The 23,608-nt window shown below is 41.2% G+C and overlaps 1 protein-coding gene across 4 annotated transcripts in view; it reads right to left on the bottom strand.

Moving 5' to 3' along the window:
* LOC139335471 (myocyte-specific enhancer factor 2A-like) overlaps positions 1 to 23,608 on the bottom strand; it is a 43,789-nt gene that overhangs the window by 1,119 nt on the left and 19,062 nt on the right. For 3 of the 4 annotated variants that reach the window (XM_070969093.1, XM_070969102.1, XM_070969117.1), the window contains exons 2-9: positions 22,963 to 23,150; positions 18,962 to 19,165; positions 6,690 to 6,824; positions 6,333 to 6,564; positions 5,888 to 5,941; positions 4,541 to 4,701; positions 950 to 1,076; positions 467 to 569 (exon numbers count right to left, since the gene is read on the bottom strand). In XM_070969093.1, coding sequence (XP_070825194.1) covers positions 467 to 569; positions 950 to 1,076; positions 4,541 to 4,701; positions 5,888 to 5,941; positions 6,333 to 6,564; positions 6,690 to 6,824; positions 18,962 to 19,165; positions 22,963 to 23,016 — 1,070 coding nt within the window. In that variant the 5' untranslated portion in view covers positions 23,017 to 23,150. The remainder of the gene's footprint in view (positions 1 to 466; positions 570 to 949; positions 1,077 to 4,540; positions 4,702 to 5,887; positions 5,942 to 6,332; positions 6,565 to 6,689; positions 6,825 to 18,961; positions 19,166 to 22,962; positions 23,151 to 23,608) is intronic. The other variant, XM_070969110.1, reaches the window with a different exon arrangement.

Consider the following 23,608-nt stretch of genomic DNA (forward strand, 5'->3'; position numbering starts at 1 on the left):
GCATAAACGACATTGCATCTTTGCTTTTTTTGCTACTGCTTCACTCGGTTTTAGCATTTATCCCATAACAGTCACAAGAGGTCACAAAAGCCACAGTGTCTTTCACAGAGTCACAGTACTTTTTTAATTTAAGTAAAGGCTTTGAAAACTTTCTCCACCACTGAAGTGTGACACTGCCATCAGTAGTCTAACAAACACCTGTCCTGCAACATATCAGGGTTATTACTTCAGCCACGGACCTGGTTCTTCATTAGCAAGTCAAATCCAAGTCTGACTCTGAAAATCTCCTCAGGGCATTTGTCCTCCCCTGAACATATTACTCCTCCTGTTCTGTGCACTGTGCATCATGTGATCTTGAAAGTAGGGTAAATAGAGTATGTAAGATACCAAAATGCTTATCAAACTGTGAAACAGTAAAACCTGTTGTTAGTCATGAAGAGAGAAAGGTTAACTGTCAGGCGCTTACCCCAGTGAGCCCAGCTGGTGTTGCTGCCATGCCGCCATGGAGCCCAAAGAGGGGCCTGCAGGGGCGCTGAAGCCCGACAGCTCGGCACTGCTCAGGGAGTAATCTGACAAAGAGAGAGATGGTATGTGTAACACAACAGCACACAATATTCTCTATATATGTTTGTATTATTTTACAACCCAGATATAGTTGGTCTAACCCTAACAAAATGTCCAAGAGTGCTGCCTTCCATATGTAGCTAAATGCTAAGAATGTCTGAACCTGTAGGGTGGGTAATATATTCCATGTTATGTGTGTTATTCTGGTTCTCCTGTCCTCTCATTTGAAGTTTTATCAGCACATAAATGATCATGTAATTTATCATAATAAAATAAACAAAAACAGTAACATTTCAATGTCTTTTTCAGCCATATCAGCATCTTTGGATCCTCAGGCTGCGCTAATGACAGCAATGCAGTACAACTACTAGTAATCATCAGGTACCGTTATTGTAGGCAGAGTTGATGCCGGAGTAGGCCAGACTCTGGTGAGGCAGACTGGGTGTGGTGATGGAGACCACTGGGGTGGACAGAGGCTGGCTGGACTGACTGCCACTCAGCCTCTGGTTACTCTGAAAATAAAGAAAAACACATAAACAGTCACTAAGCGTATTCATTAAACTCTGACTTCTCTCTGCTGCTTTTCTCCACTTCCATTTCAGTTTTACTGAACATAGCTTGTGATGCCCCATTTCAACCACATGGTGTCAGTATAAACTGACTTTCCCCTAATGTCTATCAACAGCCAGTGAGAAAAAATTCCTCTGAAGGAAAAATCAAACCTCAAATACTCTTACACTGTATTTTAGGCATGATGTTAAATTTACCTGCTTGTGTGTCCAGTTTTTATTAATCTGCAACATCTACTCATGCTTAACTTACTAATTTCCCACATTTCCCAGCTCCAACATGCCTCCAGCTTCCAGAGTGTGCCTGAACACTGAGGTTCAGCGTCCTGCTCCAGAGAAGTCTGAACAGAGCACCGAGCTGCTGATGAATGCTCATGTTTTGCATTACTGTCTTTAGTGAATCTTTTTTAGTTAATCTCTAAATCTTAACCCATAAATCCATTTTTAAAAAACAGACCCATTACTCAGTATTTCATATTTTGTAAACAGTGATTGAAATTAAATTATTAAAATGATCCTCTAAATTATGTGGTTAATTTTTGAGCATCGTTGCAAGATGAAGTGTTTTGTATTTAAACTGGTAGCAGTTTCATTAAGAAATCTGACTCAGGTTTACTGCTACAACCTCAGAGCTAATTTACTTGATTGAGCGTTTTAACAATTAATCCAAAAAAACCCAAATCCCAGCAGGCAATTCATTCTTCAAGTTGGTTTGGCACGCTTCATGCTCGCTAGTAAAGTTGCTGGTAATCAAAACTGGTGGCTCTTTAACTTGACACATTTCTAAGAATAATTAAAAGTTTTGTGTTGTTCCTCTCTGGGTGTTGGCATTCCTGCTTGATAATGTCAGCTATGACATCACCCTGAATGAAGTCACTCACTCACACACACACACACACACACACACACACACACACACACACACACACACACACACACACACTGTGGGTTAACCAACCGAAACATGCCTCGAACTAACGTGTCATCAAGTTAACCCAGTGTGACAGCATGGAGCATTGTATTGTTTCCTTACTCTTTCGCCGTGTTATCTGTGGTATTCCCCTCACTACGAGTGACAAACACTAGAGAGTTCTAGAGAAGAGTTCCAGCTAAAATGTAATGATGGTGGTTAACAAATGCAGCCTGTGAAGAAAGTCAGAGCTGCTCAGTTCTTTATGGATGCTGCTCTAAAGAAACTCTGCAAATCTGCAACCTCAGAGTTGTTGCCTTTTTGTGCAAAACACACACAGCACTTAAAGCATAATGGACACATATGCATGGAGGTGGAAGTGAAAGGCAGTTTCAAAATGATCAAACAGAGGAGCTGCTGACTGACCACAACTGAACCTCGTTTACTGCAGTGAATGAAAAGCAGAAATAAATGCATGTTGTCATTTGAGCAGCTACTCTCCTCTTATGTTGGCTTAAACATCGTGAAAACATTAGCATGCTATTGTTTATGGCTCTGCTGCATTTAAACTGCACGCCAGTGTCAGCCCATAAAAGCTGGTATGTAACACTGTCAGACCACTGAAAAAGACCATGCTAACTGCAAATGTGATGACAACAAATGATTTGTCATCCACTGACCAGCAATATTCATCTCAGACAGACCAGAATGATAAGAAACTGAAAACTTTTTTAATGAATACTATTCATAACAGTTACACCATATGTCGCAAAAGGCTGGACTCATGCTGTCATTTTTCTGATGGATCACTGCAAAATGTAAAAGTCTGCTGGATCCCACAGCCAGCAGAATACTGGAGCCGCCCGGTCACCATAAAAAAAAAAAAAAAAAAACACGTCTCAGTTTCCATTGTTTGCTAATCGTTACATCATGTCGGAGCATAGTGTGGGAGGGGAGGGCAACAGTAAGGGAGTTAAGGGCAAATCAATAACTTCAATAACCCAGCACAGATGCTGAATGTACAATCTGAAGAAAGAAAGACAGACTCAAGAGGCTCTGAAGTCTCCGTCTACACTCGTAAATCTGACTTGAGCTTCCACAGAGAGTCTGCACTCCTTTTCTAACAAAGTGGATGAGTTGCCACCTACTTGAAATATCTGTAGGCTTTTAGTTACTTAAGATATCCCCAAAGGCCTAAATAGTCCATCCATGTGATTAACAGTGGCAACCCTAGCCTTTGCTGTTTTGGCTTCACAATAGACCAAAACTATTTTTGAAATGCCACAACCAGGGTAATAAAATAGCAGATTTCTTCTGTGTTAATGTTCAGGAGAGTTATCAGTCGATTGTCTTGAACAATAGGCTGCTATTAGTGCTGTGAATAGTATACTAAGTATACAAAGCGAACATTAGTTATTATGTAGATTTCTATGATAAAGAATATTGTCTAATGTGAAACTGTAACCTCAGATAGCATCACATGAATACTGAAATTAAATTAAATTAAATTAAATTAAATTAAAAGGGCAAGAAAAAGCAAAAACACATCTCTTTTCCAAAAAGAAACTGAAAAGGCTAATTACAGAGATGGTTTCTTGAGGGGTTTCTAACCTCTAGTGCTACTAGTCCTGAATAACTGTCTCCCTCCCTCTCCCTTTCCCTCTCCTTTCAGGCGTGTAGGACAACCTACATTGGCCACGAAAAACGCAAAAGGCCCTCTATGGAACCAGAGTTTGGTTTGTCTGTTTTGGGCTACTGTAGAAACATGGAGGTGAAACTTGGCGGACTCCATGGAAGAGGAGCTGCTCCCTGTGTAGATATAAAGAGCTCATTTTAAGGTGATGACAAAAACAACGATTCTTATTTCCAGGTGATCATACACTAATATAAGCATACATATGAATATCATTTTCTATTTCTGCCAATAGACCCCCCTCAATCCTACATACTGGACCTTTAAAGACGCAAACAATGTGTTGGGGCGAGAAACAAAACTCACACTTTCACAGTGAAAACTGAAAACTGACTCCACTGAAAGGCACTACGGCTCATGAAGAGGATTAATGGTGATGGCACCAACAACTCATGCCTGAAATTATGCAAGCAATTCTTTGCCAACATTGATTGATAGGCAGGATTCTTCAGAGCAGAACAGTGACATCCTTTCCTCTTTAAAAGAACAATGACTTCATTTACAAAGTCACCAAACATCTGGTCCAGATGGTGTCAGACAGATTGTTGTGAAAAGCTGCTCTGTGGTAATCCGCATCATCTATTTCCCCTGTGCTCGTCCGCATCCACCGTCCCTCAGTCTCGAAAAACATCACCAACAGTTCTGATTTCTAATAAACTCGGACTTTAAAGTCTTAAAAGTTGTACATAAGCAGCTGAGAAGTACCACGGTTTCAGAAGCACAGTTTCATAAGATGGTGATAAGGAGGTAGCTGCATATCTGTCAGTTTGTTGACATGCTGCTGTTCACCACACACACACGTACCAGTGTTTGCATCATTCCTTTGGACTGAGGGATGACCACCCGGAGCTCTGTCTTGCGGCTGGTTGCGACCAGGCTGTTCCCAGGAGGCGGGAGAGGGGGAGATTTGGGTGGGATGATCTTCCCCAAGCTGCTTCCACCAGGTGAGCCCACAAAACCATTCACTGAGCACAGAAATGTAGAAATACAATGACATTTGAGAAATGATGGTGAGGAAATTCCAACTCTCACAAGAACTGACTGACAAGTTACTGACTGATAGAGACTATGAGCCTTCCAACATGGACCAGGAGCCCTGTATGTGCAACCTGTTCAAATAAACGTTTTGCCAGGGATCTTTTCAGAGCCTCTTGCACTCTTTTCTTTCTAGTGCACCTGAGTTCAGAAATATTTAAAGATTTGGAACATGAGTTAAAAACAGGGGGGAGGTTATGAGGTTGGAACAGAGAAAGTACAGCTATATATTATACAAGAGAAAATAATGAATAATTGATCTCTTCTTGCTCTTGACATTACATAATGGCAGTGTTCATATGAGACATGCTGTACTAGGAGGAAGAGCACGAAGATGAGGACAGTTTGTAAAGACGGTTGAAGACCTTACAGTAAAGATAAAAACAGCCGACCTAAAGCAGTAAAAGTGACTCTGGGGTGAATCCCTGGAATAACTCAAATGCTTTAAGTCGCATTTAAGCTGAAAATGTGGCAGTGTGCCGTAGTAACTGTAGAAGAACTGATATCCGCCAGTGTAACGTTAGCCAGAGCTAGCAAAATGTCAGCAATTTGCCAATATGAGACATGTGCAGCATGCAGGGCTTTAGCTTCACAATGTTACTCTAAAGTTACTTTTCTAACAGTTTAAACAGTCTGTTTAACAGTCTTCTTTAATGGAGCTAATATTTACATACATAAGATTTATTATGTTCTTTTTCAGTCATGGCTGTAAAACTACAAAATAATAGAATTCTGTGTAGGTGTTCATTTTTCACCTGATATCCACAAAATATTTCTACAGTTACAAAACTTTATTACACATTAGCAAACCCTTTTTGGGGTTTTTTTGGACAAATTCTCACATTCAGATTCGTGCATATCATTTTTTCACATGCACACAAAAGGTGATATACAACTGCAGGCTGAGAAATTATTTGTGAAGACCTTTTCACAAGCTCAGAATATTAATGACCTTTATTTGCTTCCACATAAATACTTCACTTGTAATGCTTTGTAAGTATTTTATGTCACTCCTTTACATTGCTGTGTGTTTTGCTGGTGTTTTTGCTGTTTGCTGTGCAGCTCTTTGAGGCATGCTTTGACTCCACTTGACCTGTATGGCTATGAGATACATACCAACTGGTCCAGACCCATTTTGCAGAGCCAAATCAGAACTGCCCTGCAGACCACCTGAGGATCAACACACAGAGACACAGAAACACACACACACTGATTGCTATTTGATTTCTTTTTCCACCAGCTTGTTCTGTAACCAGTAACACGTATCCAACGTAACTGGTTTTGTTGGTTGTCAGAATTTGTTTGCTGGTCTTTGTTTTTCCTAATTGTTATCAGTTTGCCTGCGGTGTTTTTTTTTTTTTCCTTTTTTGGCACAGTTGCTGGCCCTCCCATACTCTCAAAGTCCCATCCATACAAAAGGTGAGCCTCTACATTTACATGCACCAACTGTTGTGCTTCCCATGACTGACTGTCAGCAGCTCAGTGTGCACACAATGAGTTAGCAAAGAGTGAGTCAAATATCTACCTGCCTTCCCCCCTGGATCATCAAGAACACACACACCTGTGTTTCCGGTGCTGGGAGGTCTTTGTGGAGAGTTTATGTGTCTGTGGAGGTGTGTGTGAGGCGAGGAGAGGATCCCACTGTCAGCCAGAGCTGCTGTGGCTGCAGCAAGAGCTTGGGAGGTTGCTCCCCCTCCTCCCCCTCCCCCTCCTCCCCCTCCCCCCGCACCAGAGCTGTATGACACGCTGCCTGGTGCTAAATGCATGAAGTTCTGCTGTGGGAGGCCTGTGGACTGGAGAGGAAGTGACAGACAGGTCAAGAATATGAACACCATCCCACTGACTGACATAAATGTGACATTTGGCATCTGTATCAATGCAAAGATGAAAATCAACAGTAAACGACAATGGCGCTTACAATTTTATGACTCTTCATCATGTTGTCAAACTCTTCGTTAATCTTCTTGTATTTCTCCTCAGTGTTGGGGGTGAGGACGTAGGAGGAGTCAGCATCAGGGCTGTCGCAGCCTCTGTGCTCCTTCTTGTTCAGGGCCTGTGGGTGAAAAAAACACGGGGGGCGCATTAAGTTTAGAGAGCTTGATCAAAAAGCATTGGTAACAAGTAGAAATGTCATCAACATCAACAGATCACTGGCACAGCTGACAGTGGCCTCTAGTTGACATTCATTATGAAGCCACACTGTTCCAGAGAGCGGTAAGCTGACTGTGGAGAGCTGAGAGCACTTCATAAATCACAATAAACCGGTTTGTTAAAAATGATTTACAAATCAATTTGAATTTTTCAGGAATTCTTCTTGATGGAAAAGTCATTCATTACAGACCACAATGTCTAAAATACAGTACGTTTGCAGAGCACAAACAGCTTCAAAACACATCAGTTCAGTGTTTTCTCACAAAGAGGTTTGTGAAAGTAATCAGACAAAATACGGAAAAAACAAAATAAGATGAGCGCCTCACAAATTTAACGAGTCAAGCAGGGACTGATTGAACTAAACGTATTCATTAGTGCTATATAATGACATTTGTCCATGTCACAAGCAGAGCTATTACAGAACACAGGATGTGTATGGTTCTGGTTGCTCCCCATCTAATTTATGGTTAAAGAGCAGGAAGGACAACCAACCAGATGCAATCCTGAAGAGGGTCAGAGTATACAGATACTTCCTTCACGCAGAGTCTGGAAATGAAATCCTGGTCAGGTTTTCACTGCTGTTCTAAATTCAGTGAGGACAGGAACACACATTTTTCCCACGAGGTAAGATTCCTCTAATGCATTAATCGCTTTGCAACAACCTTAAAATAAAAGTTGCTGGTGTTGGTTGGCTCGTTGTTTTGTTTAATATTTTTGTTTTGTTTAGAAAAATGTTTCCAAGGACTTTTGTTTAAGCAGCTGTTTCCATCTGAGTGGCTGTTAACAGCCTACAGGCTTGTCAAGCATTTAAGTATCTGGCTGTCTGTCTGGAGGCATTCATTGTCCACAGAGGACATATCCTAAGAATTATCTATGGTATAATAAATTTTTTGAGGTTTACATTTCTTTTTCTTTTTTTTAAACTAACTTTTAGATGGCACGGTGGTACAGTGGTAACACTGTCACCTCACAGCTAGAAGGTCCCAGGTTTGATTCCTGCTGTGGGCAGGAATCAAACCCATGTCCTCCACCATGCCTTCGGTGCCTGCTGCTCAAGGAAAAAGTGGCCTTTCTGTGTGGAGTTTGCATGTTTACCTGGGGTATCCTCCACAAAAAACCCCCACTAAAAACATGCAAGAAGATCACCACCTGACCAATGGTGATAGCGCCCGGGGATGCCCGGGGGACTAATGGTCCCCGGACGCCGCTGTTGGCTGGTAGTCCACCGCTCCTGGTCTGCCGTGGAGGAAGGACTGACCAGGATGGGTTAAATGCGGAGGAAGAATTTCAAGGAAGCATGTGCATGATGTGTTATTGTGTTCTTCAAAAGCATGGAATGTGCATGTGTGTGATTAATAAAGTTCTTCTTCTTCTCTCTCTTGAGTCTCTGTTAATATTACCAATTCAATTTACCACCACTTCAAGCTCCAGCTCTTGACTCACCATCAATACAGCTAACATCTATCAAGGTAGTCTCAGGTACAATGTAAGGCGTGCTTACTCCATCTGCTGTGAGTCTATGAGTCAATCTCCTCTCTAGGTTACTGTACAGCAATAAGAAGACTTTGCTCTAAATGGGTGTGACATTCAATTAGTTTAAGTCTGAATAAGGTCAGATGAAGACATTGAACTACCTACCTGGTTATTCTCTAAGAGTTGCTGATCTGAGGCCAATCATATTCAGTATTATGGTAAAGACAATAAGGTTGGCCTCCATTTCAAGTCAATGCATAATTGGTGTCAACTTTGAAAAATGCATTCAGGTTTTGCAGTCGCTGCATTCAAACTTTAGCTGAATATCATCTGCCTATACAGAACATCCATTATTCTACTCTACAACTGTTTGCCTTCATGAGCTTTGAGACAAAAAGCTGCTCTGAGTAGTACAGACATTATCAGTAGTCATCCTCTGGAGACATGCTGCTCCACATCACAGACTTACTCATCTATAGTCACACCAGTCTTCTAAACACAGTGGACTGCATTAAGCAGATATTTTCATAGCAAGCCCGAAACAACTTTGGGTTTGGTTGGGTGTTTATGGTGATGGGTGGATAGAAAGGGAAATAAAAGGCACTTGGCCAATGCATCTCTGAATACCACAGAGATACAGCTGTCAAGTGAGATTCACAAGCACAAACTCTTCTGTCTGGAGAGGATCACATTACTGTCAGCAGTCCAGCTTAGACAAAATCTACAGAAAGGCAGTCCTGGTAAAAAAAAATGCTGCTCTGAAGAGGAAAGTACCTGATCTTAACATCAGCTCAGGTTAGAATTACATTCAGGTTCATCTGATGGTAAAGGCTCAGGTTCAGCATGAAGCTGTGATGTCAACGTTAAGGGCCAACTAAAGCATTATGTCAGCGAGCGTCTCATACAGAGGTGTGTATGTATCATCAATCATAATACAGTTTACAATTTAAAACAATTATAGGGTTATTGTTTTTGTCCATCCATCCATCCATTATCTATACCGCCTATCCCTTTCGGGGTTGCGGGGGGCTGGAGCCTATCCCAGCTACAATGGGCGAGAGGCAGGGTACACCCTGAACCGGTCGCCAGCCGATTGCAGGGCCACATGTAATGACAAACAAACATTCACACTCACACTCACACCTGCGGACAATTTAGAGTCAGCAATTAACCTAATGAGCATGTTTTTGGTCTGTGGGAGGAAGCCGGAGTACCCGGAGAGAACCCACGCATGCACGGGAAGAACATGCAAACTTCACACAGAAAGGCCCCGCTCGACCTGGGGATCGAACCGGCAACCTTCTTGCTGTGAGGCACGCGCACTACCTGCTGCGCCACCGTGCAGCCTATTGTTTTTGTCACAGATAAAAATTTACTAACTTATGTCAAAATAAAATGTGGAGCTCAAATTTCTACCAATATAGTCAGAAACCTCTCTCTGTTCAGGATACCAGCATTGTGGAGCCTCAAACCACAATGGCTTTGATAAAGACTGAGAAATCACCATATCAAGAGTTCACTTCCTGTCATAAGATTTGTACGCCATTTGCATCAGTATCTTGCTTATGGTTCAACGACTTGTAATTCCTGTTGTAATGTGTCATGTCTTTACTTTGCATCGTATCCAGCCTTTGATAACTCAGACCCCTGTGCTAACAACGTCAGGCACACTACATTCCCATAAAGCTGCAAGCTCTTCAGTGTTTAAACATGAAAATATCTGTCACAGATATCTTTTTCTGATGAGTTCAGTTTGTGAAGTGCATTAGATAGAACAAGTTATTAAGTTACTATTATATTATGCAAAATATCAGACCGGTAATCCCAAATTTGACCACTAGGTGTCACATGTGACTCAGCCATTCAGCGCACCAGAGATATTTAGTATGTCGTATTCTACATTGTCAACCCCAACAGGTTAATCATGTTCATGTCATATTGTTTATTACTAATGTAACATAAGTTGTATTTAGCGAAGTCAGTGCAGGTTGCTGATGCAGGCTACTTTTTCATATTCCAGAACGTTTCATCATTACAAACACCAGTTCAGTTTGCATAAAATTAAACTGGTTTCAGCTCGTACACTGGGGCAAACCAGAAAAACAGGAAACCTAGCCAACTAGGTAGTGAAGTTTTTTAAAAAGCAATAATAACATTTAAATTTGCATTAACAAATTTTTTATTTTGACTCTTGAGGGCAACAAAAACAAGCTGCAGACACAACACTGATATGATGAACTTGTTGGCAAACAGTTGCCGTTTACATATCCAGCAGATACACACGCAGATCCAACATTAGCATATATTTGTAGTTGTTTTTCTGACCATCTGATGAATGTCAGAACAGCTATTCGATAACTTTGCATGTCTGTCCTTTGGTGCTGGGTAGGTAGTGTACACTATGCAGGGCTATGAGGGCTTTTTCTTTTTTGCTGGAAACAGCTTCCTGCTGCGACAGGAACCAAGGCTGATGAGTCCAAAATAGTAAAGTCATGGGTCGTATAACCAAAACAGGGAGTCAAATGACACTGAAACATGTCATAAAGCTGAGAGGAAACTGCAAAGTTGTCTGATAATTACCTGTCATCTGTACAAGTGACACCTTTCACATTACACTACAGTTATGTGAGCCATTGTTAATAAAAAAATATTATTAGAATAGCTTTGATTCCAAAGAAATGCACAATTAGTATATAAAAAATAGAAGAGTGCACCCAGTAGAGTGCAGATCTCCACCAGGTTCGTCTGGGGAGACATAGGTAGGGAACAGGGAGTGCAGGACAGACTGTGTGTCCAGCATGAGAGCAGTGGAATGAAGGCAGTCAATATGAAGGCAGTTTCCAAAACACCAGCAATATAAAATCTCAAACAAAAGAATCCACCAACACTAAAGAGACCTCCACATTCGATGTCTCCAGCGGAAACGAGATTTCAACCTGAAGCAGTTGTTGATCATTTGTGGCTCTCATTGTTCACTTAAGAGGAGCGAGGACTCAGCAGCCAATGGCAGCATAAAACAGAGCAGCCAATAAAAAAGGTTCAACAAAAATTGTGAATCACAACAACCACAAGAGGGGCTCGATTATACATGTGCACATAAAATATTAGGCTGATGGGTTCAGTAGTATACAAGATTAACTGAAGACAGACAGACAGACAGACACACACACACACACACACACACACACACACACAACCAAACGGATGACCCCCTCCAGGCTCACGGCTGTCAGATAGCAAACATTTTGTGATTCCACATTTCAAGTATTCAGTAAATGTTTAATGTATCATATTAAAAAACACAATTCCCACAGTTACTAAAAATGAAGCTAAGCAAGAAATTGGCATTGTTCAGGTGGCTCAGAAAGGTTAGGCTTAGATCATTTGTTTAGGACATGGGCGGATGAATTGATGGATGTTAATTTACAGCACCTGCTCTTTGGTAGAGGAGTCACTCATGAATAAAATCAAATCATACCAACAACATGCAAGCCTGGAAGATGACATCACTTCTCTGGTATCCATCATCTCATCTCTGCTCCTCATTATATTACACGTCATAGCGTGAAAAGGACGGACTGACAAACCATGACACCAGCCAGCTGACTGTCTGTCCACCACATGTCTTCTGCATTCCCAGACACTGGTAGTTACTGGGAGCTTTAAACACACACTCACAAGTCTATTTTCACCACAGAACTGAAGCTACATTTTAACAACTGGTGACCACTAAAGAAGTCACGCTCAACCCCTGCTCAACTCAATGCCTGGTTATTTCCACAGTCCAGCAAACATCAAGCTGGCCGGCTTAAAATTTCCACTTTTTGTTGGACCCTTTGACCATTTTGTCTAATTATGGGAAGGTACAAAATGGCATATTATGTGAGTGACTGTAGCAAAGCCTGTGATTGTTTATTAGTCAAATGACACTACATAATGTTTTCTTTACCAACACCTAAAAGGTAGTTCTAATTCAGTAAGAGTCAAGTTTATAGGCAACACTAAGACTAACTAGTATTACACTGGTGGCAGTGGGTTTGTGCACTGCAAATGTAAAGCCAGTGACTCAGTCGGTGAACGGGTGGAATAAAACAAACTCTTTCGGACATTTATTTATCAAGATAACAACAAAGACATGTGACGAACAGAGGCTGGTACAGTGAACATAACTTTTTTCTGCTTTCTGTTCACTTCATGTCACAGTGCTGCTTGTGAACTCATCTACATCAGATGGTCACATGTTAAGTCACCAAAGCTAAGACTGCTAAGCTGCTTATGTCCACAACTTTCAATGCACTCTTAAGAGTTGTGCCTCTGCCAATTTAAAAAGGTGGTCACTGTAACGATCAAGTTTATAGTTAATGCTAAGAGTGACCAGCCTTACACTAACAAAACAGAGACTGCAGTTATCTTCAGCAATGCATTAATAATGCCATACTATAACCAACCCAATTATCATGCTCATAATTTACAAATAATTCTGTTGTATAAAATTAGCATGTTTAGCACTCAACAGAACGGCCCTGCTCCTGCTATACTGAAACACTGCATCAAGTATGAGTTTTATCACAACAAGCTTACAACAGGATAGGGGTGGCCAGTATACCAGTTTCATCATCGTGACCAATGTCATATTCTACCACAACATGAATTTTGCAATACAGTCATTACCATAATGTGCTTTACTGTGGCTGCGACAACATCCATGCACATACATACAGCTATGCACATACTCATAGAACTGAAGTTACATCTAGTTACTACTTTTTACATTCTTATAGCATATTTTTTTGCTATAAGACATTGAAGGTAACATTATGAGCAATGTGCCAATTTCTCTGTTGTTTGCTTCAAGAACCAACACAAAAGTCATCATCTACCCCCACCATATGAGGAAGTGAACACTCGGTGGATTAACTTTGAAGGAAATGTGCCCACATCAATAACAATTGGAAAACGCTTAGGCTATAGGTGTGCACTAATCATTTTACTTTGGACTGCCTTGAGGGCTGATACAAATTTCACTCAAAGATGGATCAATATCAATTTTAGACACTATAAGTTTTGTTTCTGTTGCCTGACAGCTTATTTTGCCAGTGAGCCTGTTGAGAAATTCTGCTAACACTGGCATGAGTCACTGTAAACCTGTAAAATACCCTCATGTGAAGGTATGAACAATCTCTGTAAGAATTCATAAATTGTAAATATTATAGTAAGTTGACACAACTCCAGAGCAAAATGCAGCATTCCAGCAATGACATTCAATGTATAATGACTCAAGAACCATTATTAATGATGTGAGGAGAAATGAGTCAAGTCACGACAGATAACATTCTTATTAGCTCAGCATCAGGTGTTTGTTATTCTTCACTCATTCTCTGATTCAGGTGTAAACTCTGCTTGACCTAACTGACAGCTGTTACCTGTCATGTGATGAGTCCAGCTTGTTTAAATGTTTCTCACAACATTGTCGGGAAGCTTTACAGACAAATATGGGGCAGTTCCAGCTGCTATGAAAGAAGCTGTTTTCTGTAAAGCAGTGGTTCCCAAACTTTTCTGTCTGATGTACGCCTGCAGCCTCACCGTGATTCATTCAAGTACCCCATCATTGACGGCACCCACCATGTTCCAACTGTGTTTTTTTAATTAATTACTGTATATTGTTAATACTGTAACTTACATGAAAGTGTTGTTTGTTTTCAGTCGATTTGGTCAAGTTTGCATTCATACTACTGTTATACCACAGGAGAAAATGGACATTTCAAGCATCCATCGCTCTTAGCTTCCTATTTCAACCAATTATCCATGACTTGTAATCAAATCATTATTTCTATTTTCTTTAATCACTAAGTTGCTCCACCATCTTTCCACTCATCCCCAGGCAAGTGCAGAGGTATCCCCACCCCTCACTGCTTTCAAGAATGGACAGTTGACAGTATGAGGGCACAGAGGGACACAGAGTCGACCCAGGAGAGGAGGGTCAAGTGGGATTTGGTCCAAGACCCACCAGGCTATATGTGGCTCCACAGATGGTGGTTTAGCCCACTACATCATGTCTGGGCACTGACGACTATCTTGAAGTGTCTGTTAGAGGATCTGAGGGTGTGTGTCTCCTTATCATCGCAAATGTCAAAGTCGGCTTTAGTGGATCTCCAGAGGCATGTGGATCATTGCCACTATGAGGCATGAGCTACAACGTTAAGTATCTTAACATGTAAGGGTGATGTCTTGTTGCTGTTGGGGCTGGATCAAAGATAAAATAAGGCCCCCTCATTCCCTAGAGTAAGTCTTTTCCAGTTGGGTAACTGCCCTATAGTCTAAGAATAGGGCAGGCATGGGAGTGTTTGAGATGTGATTTGACACATCTCTGGCAGATCAGCTCAGCTCACACACTTTCAAAGGCCAGTCCATGCAGTTTCAGAAACAGACTGCTTTTTTACAAGGCATCCTATTATACTTGACTTGAACTAAGTCAAATCAACCACTCTGCTGTATGCCACAGAGTCAGTTTTCAGTGTATTGTAGTTTTCACTTTCTGTTGTGGTTCTCATTCATCTCTGGGCTCTGCAGGCAGGAATCACTGCATTGCATACCTTGGACAGCTGCTCTGTTGTTGTTGAAACTCAAGTCTGCTGCACACAAACCTGCCTCAGTATTATGACAAAGGTAAAGTAATCTGTCAGTGAGATTAGCTGACTAGTTAGGACTTTCTGGTTGTTTAAGCTGGCAAACCATCATCGTGACAAAAAAAATGGCTTCCTGGCTTCAACCTTCATTTGAGGTTGTTTCAAAAGACTTCTAGTTTAAAGTTGAAACTGAATGAAAATTCAGTTTTGCTAAATAACTAAGCATAAATTTTACTCCATGTTGAGATTACACGACTACTCCTTGTTGTGCGCTTTTGATAGTATGTTACCTGTCATCAACACAACTGGACCCACAAAAGAGAGACCGTTACTTACTTTGCATCACATGGTACAAACACAACACTGAGTGTGAAGTACCATGAACAAAGAGTAACGCCTGATGGGGATCTAAGCAAACTAGCTTCCGCTTTTTGTATGAAAGCTAGTTAGTCTATCTTCCTACCTTTGTTTCTGTGTAGAATACAAATGTGGCACACTGCCAAATGTTGAATACTGTATAGTTAAAGACAGCTTCAAGGAACAGCTCAATGTTCACTTTCTTGCCAAGAATTGGTAAGATTGATCATTGTTACCAACTATTTTCAATGGAAAGTAGCTAAAGCCTGTTAAAAAAAAAAAAAATGCTAAATGGCATCATATTTGTGAAGCCATAAAGTTGCTATCATCTCATCAATATGCACTTAAATGTACCATACAGTCTTTGGAACTACTACTAAAGTATCATGAACAGAGTGGATCCAGACAGTGGAATAACCTCACTCTTGGAAACCCTGTCTATTTGGAGAAAATAAAACACTTAAATAGTCAAATAATTTCAAAGCAAAAAAAAAAAAAAGAGAAGAGGTTTCTTGGACAAAATATGGGGAGCACTGATTGGTTATCAGGTACATACATTGTACACTTACAGCTCCTCTACATTTCTGTGTGGCTGAAGGTCAACTGAAGCTGCTGCTCTCCCCCACTGATTGAACACAGTCAGTCCAGAGAGCCACAGCCCCAAAACCACACATTCAAAGAGACAGGTTGGTGACTCTCAGGAGTTCAGATGTGCTAAGTGCAGAGATTTGTCACTAGGTACTTTTTTGAGAAAAGGTTGGTAAAGGGGTCTTAAAAGTTGGCAAAATCTAGCGAGAATGTTAAGTTGGCAACATTAATGTCATCAACCACTCTTATATCTGTCCAGTTAATCTAAAATTACAACCAGCAGCCTGTTTCAGACCCACATGACACTGCCCAAAAGGTAACAAAATATGTGTTCCAACACCTCCAAAACTCATTAACACATTACATCTTGTTAGTTCTCATAGTTTAATGTGCACTATTTCTAAGCTGGTACCACACAGACGAGATGAGAGCGGTTAATACCACCTAATGCCATCTAACTCTGAGCAAGAAATCAAAATAAGCCTATTTCTCCAAATGTAGCCCAAAATTCCTTTACAGCACTGATGGTGGATAGTAACTCAATGAGGGCTTGTTGAAAAGGGGAAAAATGTTTTGTATTAACATTTTCATACAGTACACAGTATGACAGGTCAGCAATGCAACACAACAGCCGAGCACCTAATGGTGTGCTCAGTCTACCGGTGACAAAGCGACAGGATACAAGGCATTTTCAATGGAAGCCGGGTTACAAACTGATGCCCTGGGATGAGCTGCAAATCAAAGTGGGGCTGGCCTCAACTTTTTTCAGCACTCCAATGACGCAGTGAAGCGTGTATGTTTTGTTTCACCCTTTCCACTCCCCCTCTCTCCAGACAAGCCCTGTTCTGTTGCATTTAAAAATGGAAGAAAAACTTACTGTTGCTGGGAGGCAGTTACTGCTGGAGTACCAGGTATGTTCACTATTCACTATGTTCTTAAACCCACAATGCCTAGCTGTGGTAGTGTGTTATTGTTAGCTAAATGAAGAGAATTTTCATTTCAACTCAACTTTGAAAGACACTTCAATTACCAAACAAAGAAAATAGATAGTCTATGCTGTATGTGTTATACTCATGCAGACTGCCCTCTGTGAGACAAAGAAACGTGTGAGCTGTCCGTATATTTGTGGCAGAGAGATGATGATCAACAAACAAGTTCCATGAAATAATAACAATGAATCCACAGAAGTACTCTGCCGTCCCTCCTGACATGAGAAGTCTGTTGCAGCCGGTGGGGTGTTACTTTACACATAGTCAAATTTCATGCTTAATGTTGCAAATGGACTGACCGATATGTAAAAGATCAACCTCTCACTTTCCAGGCTTTGTTTTAGCTGGCTTGTCTGTCTGCATGACATTTGTGGGAAAGAAACAAATAAGGGCTCAAAGCAGGCAAATTAAGCCTGGCTAATACAGGGCTGACACAGGTGTCTGCTTATGGTTTACAGCAGAACAAACACGATAACGCTACTAAGAATCATTATGGGAAAATTAATGATGCATATGAACACCTTTACCACTACTATCACTACATCTCTAGGGTGAATTGAGCATTCAACATCTGTGGTTTCTGGAAAGGCTTTACTGTTTCAGGGACGTGTTCCTGTATTGGCTTCAGGTTTTGTTTTGTTTTTTTCAAGCCTATAACTAATCTCACTTGAGAAACGTTACATGAGAGGGTTAAGAGTCTGTAATTTTGGTAAGATAGAGGACAGTGAGAAAGGACAGAAAGCAGCTGGAAAACATGCCTGGACTGTCCTGAAGCAAATCTGAACACCAATCTGAGCTTCTGTTTCTGGAAGGGAGACGAAGCATTTCTAAAATAAACACAGTTCTGGAAGTTCAGCTTCTTTTCAAGTTGACATTTTGCAGTTGGTACCGCCGTGTGTGTGTGTGAGGTAAATTCAGGCTCTCAGCAAGGCAAACACACATTAGAAGTGTACATAAACAGTAACAACGTGAGTCATGATGACCATTCATTTTTAATGGCAGCAGCAATTACACGCTGTGAGAGACAGAATTGTGCTGTTCAGGGACCATGATGCAACAGTATCAGCGTCAGCTAGCTGATGACGCTGAAGGACCCCACAAAACGGGTGCATGGCTGGATCTTATCGCTGAAAACATCTATGCCTCCAGTATGCCAGCGATGGCTGGTGTGTGGTTTTGCTTAATAAACAGTGACACGGATGATTTACATTAGTTGGAAGACCAATCTGTTAGCAGCTGCTTCTATGTTTTTATCTGTTTCCTGTAAATTGATGACATGAAAATCTCAGTCGTCATTATTAGTTCAGTCCACTTTGTATCAGCTCCCTGAGTGAACAAGATACACCGTCTAACAAGGCAGATTATCTCATGCTGGGGTTTGAGACTTCTCGCCTACTCTGTACACAAGCTTGGCATGTTTGGTCCTTTAAATGAAGAAAACATTATTTTATACGTTAATAAAACTCTTATCATCAACTATTTTTCATATTCTATTTTGCCATTTTTAATTCTTTATATTCTGCTTTTACTCTTTTAGATGTTCTCTCTGTTATTTCATATTACTCTTCTGTTGCTGTTTTTTTATATTAGAACTTCATTTTGTGTTTTCACATTCAGGCCTGATAGTCTTTTGAGATGCAGTTGTTACACCATGTAAGTCAGCACAAAATTACCCCAAGATATGCAGATATTCCATTGCTCTGCATTATAAAACAAGTAGGACAACAGTGAAGGCAGCTACAGCTGGACGACATAAGACGAGTACTCTGGTGGTATGCCTTCTAGAGAGTCATCTTTCTAGAACACATACTGCAATTATTTCCTTCCCTGATCCTCTAACTGGTTGCTAACAGAATGAGAGCCTCCAGAACAAATATTGAGGGATTTTCGACCCTGATGGGAAAGTCAAGAATTTGAGTGCAGAAGATAGTGCAGAAGATATTTTCCCTCCAAACATAGACTTTACATAAATAAGACCACACTGGGCACCATCAAACTGCACTCACCTCTACAATGTCAGAGTTGGTTCTGCTCTCGTGGGGCTCGTTGTACTCTGTGTATTTCAGCAGGACTTTGTCCATGTCGGTGCTGGCATACTGGAACAGCTTGTTGGAGCTGTTGAAGATGATGAGGGCGATTTCACAGTCACACAGAACGCTCAACTCATAGGCCTTCTTCATCAGACCAAACTTCCTCTTCATGAAAGTCACCTAGAAAGACAGAAACACAGGATTAATTGAGTTTTCTTCAAATCTCTGCTCCTTTCAGCTGATGGGAACTTGTGTGTGTCATACAACTCAGTCCTTTTTCACAAGCACATTTTGGACAAACAAACAAGCAGTTTAGATGCAGGGAGAACACAGTGCAAAACCTAACTGTATTTTTTGAAAATTGTGAAAGCTGGTCTGCATATTCTTCCCATTTTTCTCTTAATTTGCTACTACCTAAGACATATTATGAGCTGTCCTTGACAGAGGAGGACTCCATTATTTGTATAATTAAGATGTCATGGTAGAAGACAAATAATAATAATGCTAAACGGACACATGCAGGAGAGGTGGAAACCAAGGTGCTGTAGACAAATTTCTCCCCAATGCAACAAACCAGTACTTGAGGAAAAAAAGGATAAGTTTCTCCTTTCAACAGAAAACACATCTTTTAAATGTTTTAAGGACATGAATTCTCACAGTGTGGTGTCATCATCCAAAATCCAATAGCCATCCAATGGCAGCAGGACAGACAGGTCAGCATTCATGAGGAGGAGGGGGGAGGCGGTACGAGGGAGGTTCCCATGCGAGATCTGACAGTGAATTCCAAACAGAATAAATTCCAATAACGTGTAAACTGGCTTCTACTCCAACACTACCTGTTGAATGCGTTGGAAATGTGGGCGGGGGAAGCAAAAATCAAGTAAAGTTTCCCCTCCCTTAATGATCACTATCACGTTGTTCAACCTTGTTTGTAATCATATTCTTTGAAAGTTAATATACTGTGAGCAAACCTTCCTTTGAGACATATGACTAATAAACATAAACAGTGTCATTTTGTACTGCAGCATTGAAAATGATAACAATGCTTGCTGAAACCTCCACGTTCCCCAATATCAAAAATGCACCTGTACCACAAGGCTAAAATGAAATGTTCAGAGTGGACCATTTACAGCTCGCATAAAGCCCACACACAGCCCACAGGTTACACATGGATCACGCACTCTCATCCCTGTTTTTGGTGTGCAGCTAACTCCCTGCAGTGAGTCAGTGTGTTTATCTCGGCATGCCTTCCCTCCATCATGGCTTCAGGCATCCTGACTCATGTCATCACATATCTAGAAGCTGCCTTCGACTCTCACTCTTTCTCACACCTCCAAGATTTCCAGCAATGCTGAGTGTCAGGTTCATTGGTCCTTGTCTGCCTGCCTCGTGTTCTCATATTTCCACACACTCACGGCTCTGCAGCTCAAACACAGTCTTCTACTGTTGGTTACCGAACAGTTTTACTGGAGCGGTTAGTAGTTCAGGTAATTGCTCAAAGGCACTGTATTAGATACTGTTGATGAAGGAAGAGTTTTATTTATTCAGCATTACCAACATGAAATATAAATACTGAGGAATGCAGATTCCCTCAAAACAATCAAATTCTGCACTGCCTTAATAAAGACACATGGAAGTGGAGCACAGTAATCTAGTCTGGAGATATACTCTCTGTCCATAGCTGACTGACGAAAAGCAGTTTTCCCAGTTTCAGTTTCTCCAAAGGTTTAAGTTGGTGTTCTGGCAAAACTTGCAGTTCACTGAAGGTAAATTTAATGAGCCAGTAAACAAGGAACTTGGACTTGGAAGAGGAGGAATCTCCTGAACGGACTGGCAGTTTTCTACAGTGGTGTTTCAAGCAATATTTCAACTGTTCAGCAGAAAAAAACACACTCCTCTCCTACAGGTTATTCTTATGTGCTCCTGCCTGATGTAAACAAAGAAACAAATTCCTCAATATGATGGCATCTTACATCTTATTAAATTCTATAGCACAAACTGGGAAGTCACAGAGATATACCCTTAATCTGCTGTGACATCTACTGTCAGCTTGCAAGAAATGAGGCTTTCTTCAACGTGGGCCTCACTGGATGCCAGTTCACTGATATATGCAGAGTGGAAGCCATAGCCTTCATGAGCCAAAGCACGTCAGTTACTGGGTTAAATGTGTTGAACCTGGTGACTTACAGCCGCTTTCCAGTTCCAGCCCCACTTGGAGGCTTTTACCAAGGGAACTGCAGGGAGTACCATTATATGCATGATAGCACCGTGGCTTTTTATATTTTATAGCACAGAAAGCCAGATAGAGAAAGACATGCCCTGCTAGCAATTGATTTGGTCTCCTATTTGGTCATAAAAGTATTATTTTCTTTTTCAAATTTTAATATTTTCCCAATGGGGGAGATATAATTTCATATTTTGTCTCCAGAACAGTTTAATTTGTTTTCAAAACGTCTGAGGAGCAAAGTGTCCTCAGCCAAGATGCTGGAGCTCCTGCAACATCACATGTTCCAGTTAGGGAGCAAAGGCTGCATCAGATGGCCAACCAAGTTCATGTTCAGCCAAGCTGAACATTTGCACCAATTCCAGAAACGCTTGGAACAGTAGTAGTCACTGAATAAATGTTGCATCTCATTACAGTAACTGGATTAGATGATAGCGGTAAGATGGACGCCACAGTTCTCACTGTGATTCCAAGGGCAGTTAACATTTTTTGGTTTCATTTTGCTTTTTTACAGCTACCTCTTAAATGATGTTTGAAATTCTATTCATCATTTCTGAGCATGGCTTGCAAGTAGATTTCTGTGACAAGAACTATCAATAAGACTGTTGGTGTATCGCTGGTTCACCTTTCAACTGCACTACTGTCATTACTATATATTCTGCATAGTGTGTTACAGTTTGATAGACTGAAAAAGAGGAAAACCAACTGAAAACACTTGACAGATAAAACGAATACAAACCAACTTCCCAAAATAGAGTACAAGAACCTAAATATACAGCAGGCTCCAGTGATGCACACCCGACAGCTAAAGCAGTGTCTATCTAAAAATGCTCTGGCCAAGACAACCAAACATCAAATATAAACATCATCCTAGATATTTATTTTCCAGCCACATCCCTATTTCCAGAGCCTGCGCCTTCCGTCCAGACAGGCTGGTATTTGTTGTGCTGTTGGGGGTGATATATATAGAGGAGACAGACAGAGAGAGATTCCAGTGGGCAGCAGTGTGGCTGCACAAGGAGACGGTGAGGAGAGAAGGCCACTGTGTGTCCCTAACACTGACCCACCCTGCTAATGACAGAGTGCCGTCCGGACCTAGCTAACCCCAAATTACTGCCCTCGTCACCAGCTGTGACCACTGCACTCTCAAAAGTAAGACGGCTTAGAGGATTCTTTAGGAGTTCTTTGGATTGAGACCTTAGAGGATCTGCAGAAGGCTCCATGAGGGATCCCTTCGTGAAGTGTTCATGAACCTGTCTATACTTAAATATCTAATAATATTTGTCTGCTTTTTAAATGTCATCTCCAACTTGACTTGTTGCTCCTTTGGATCTTGGAATAAAAGCAGTGAATGCTTCGTTGTTAGAGTGGGATCTTAGCTGGATTTACCACAGCAAAGATACACAGTAAGCTTTTGTATGGATGCGTGTTGAGAGACACAAGACTGAGGAAATATTCAACAATTAAGAGTTGAAGAGGGGAGAGGGAAGGAGTTTATACAGTGCATAAGTCATCTACCCAATGGATTTCATGAGGAAAACAAATAAGTCATAACTCTCATACGGGTCCTTAAATGTGAGAGCTGACCCTGAATCCTGAGGACACCTTGTTCTGCCATTTTTGACAGCACCGTTACCAATGAAATGCCTATAACAGGAAAACAACACTGCATGGCTTCTATTGCTGTACTGTAAGGGGCATTGAACAAATATACAGCTAACTGGCGAAGATGTAAAAATGAAATGACACCGACCTGACGATTCCTCTCGTCTACGATCCGGGTGATCTGGATCTTCTTCCTCCCCATTGCCAAAGTAACTTCGTCAAACAGTCAAAGAAGATTATCAGTGGGCTCCAGGTAGTTCAGAGTTCAGCAGACAGTCCGTAACACATAATTCCACTGTCAGCTGTGTTTCTCCAGTATCAGTTTGGCATGGCTTGCTGAAAAAGAGCAAGACATAGACAGAGGCAACTTAATCCAAGTTATTTAGCCATCAAAGTATCAATAGTAACACAGTTATATTCAGCAAACGCATTCAAATACTTGCACAACTCATATAGGGCATGTTCACAAGAGCAAAAAGATCTAAGATTCCTTTGCACGAAGACAGTTGGAAATATCAAGAAATCCAAGTGAGTACTTGGGCAGATCATCTTAGCACTCGGGGGTGGACTAAACAATAGATATTGTCCTTGATGAATGAGCAAGCTTTCCTTTCAATCTTTTGTCAATTTCCTCCTCACTGCTAAATCCACTCCGCTGCCTCTTTTTCACCTGACACCAGGGCGGCATGAAGTGCACCAAGGTTCACTGACCAAGCAGCAGGATTTGCCAGTCCAGCAACAAGGATGCGCTCTCTCACCAGTTTCTCAACCACAAACTCTTCAAACTGTGCTTG

The sequence above is a fragment of the Chaetodon trifascialis genome, chromosome 1, assembly GCF_039877785.1.
Source record: "Chaetodon trifascialis isolate fChaTrf1 chromosome 1, fChaTrf1.hap1, whole genome shotgun sequence".
In the NCBI taxonomy this organism is placed as follows: domain Eukaryota; kingdom Metazoa; phylum Chordata; class Actinopteri; order Chaetodontiformes; family Chaetodontidae; genus Chaetodon; species Chaetodon trifascialis.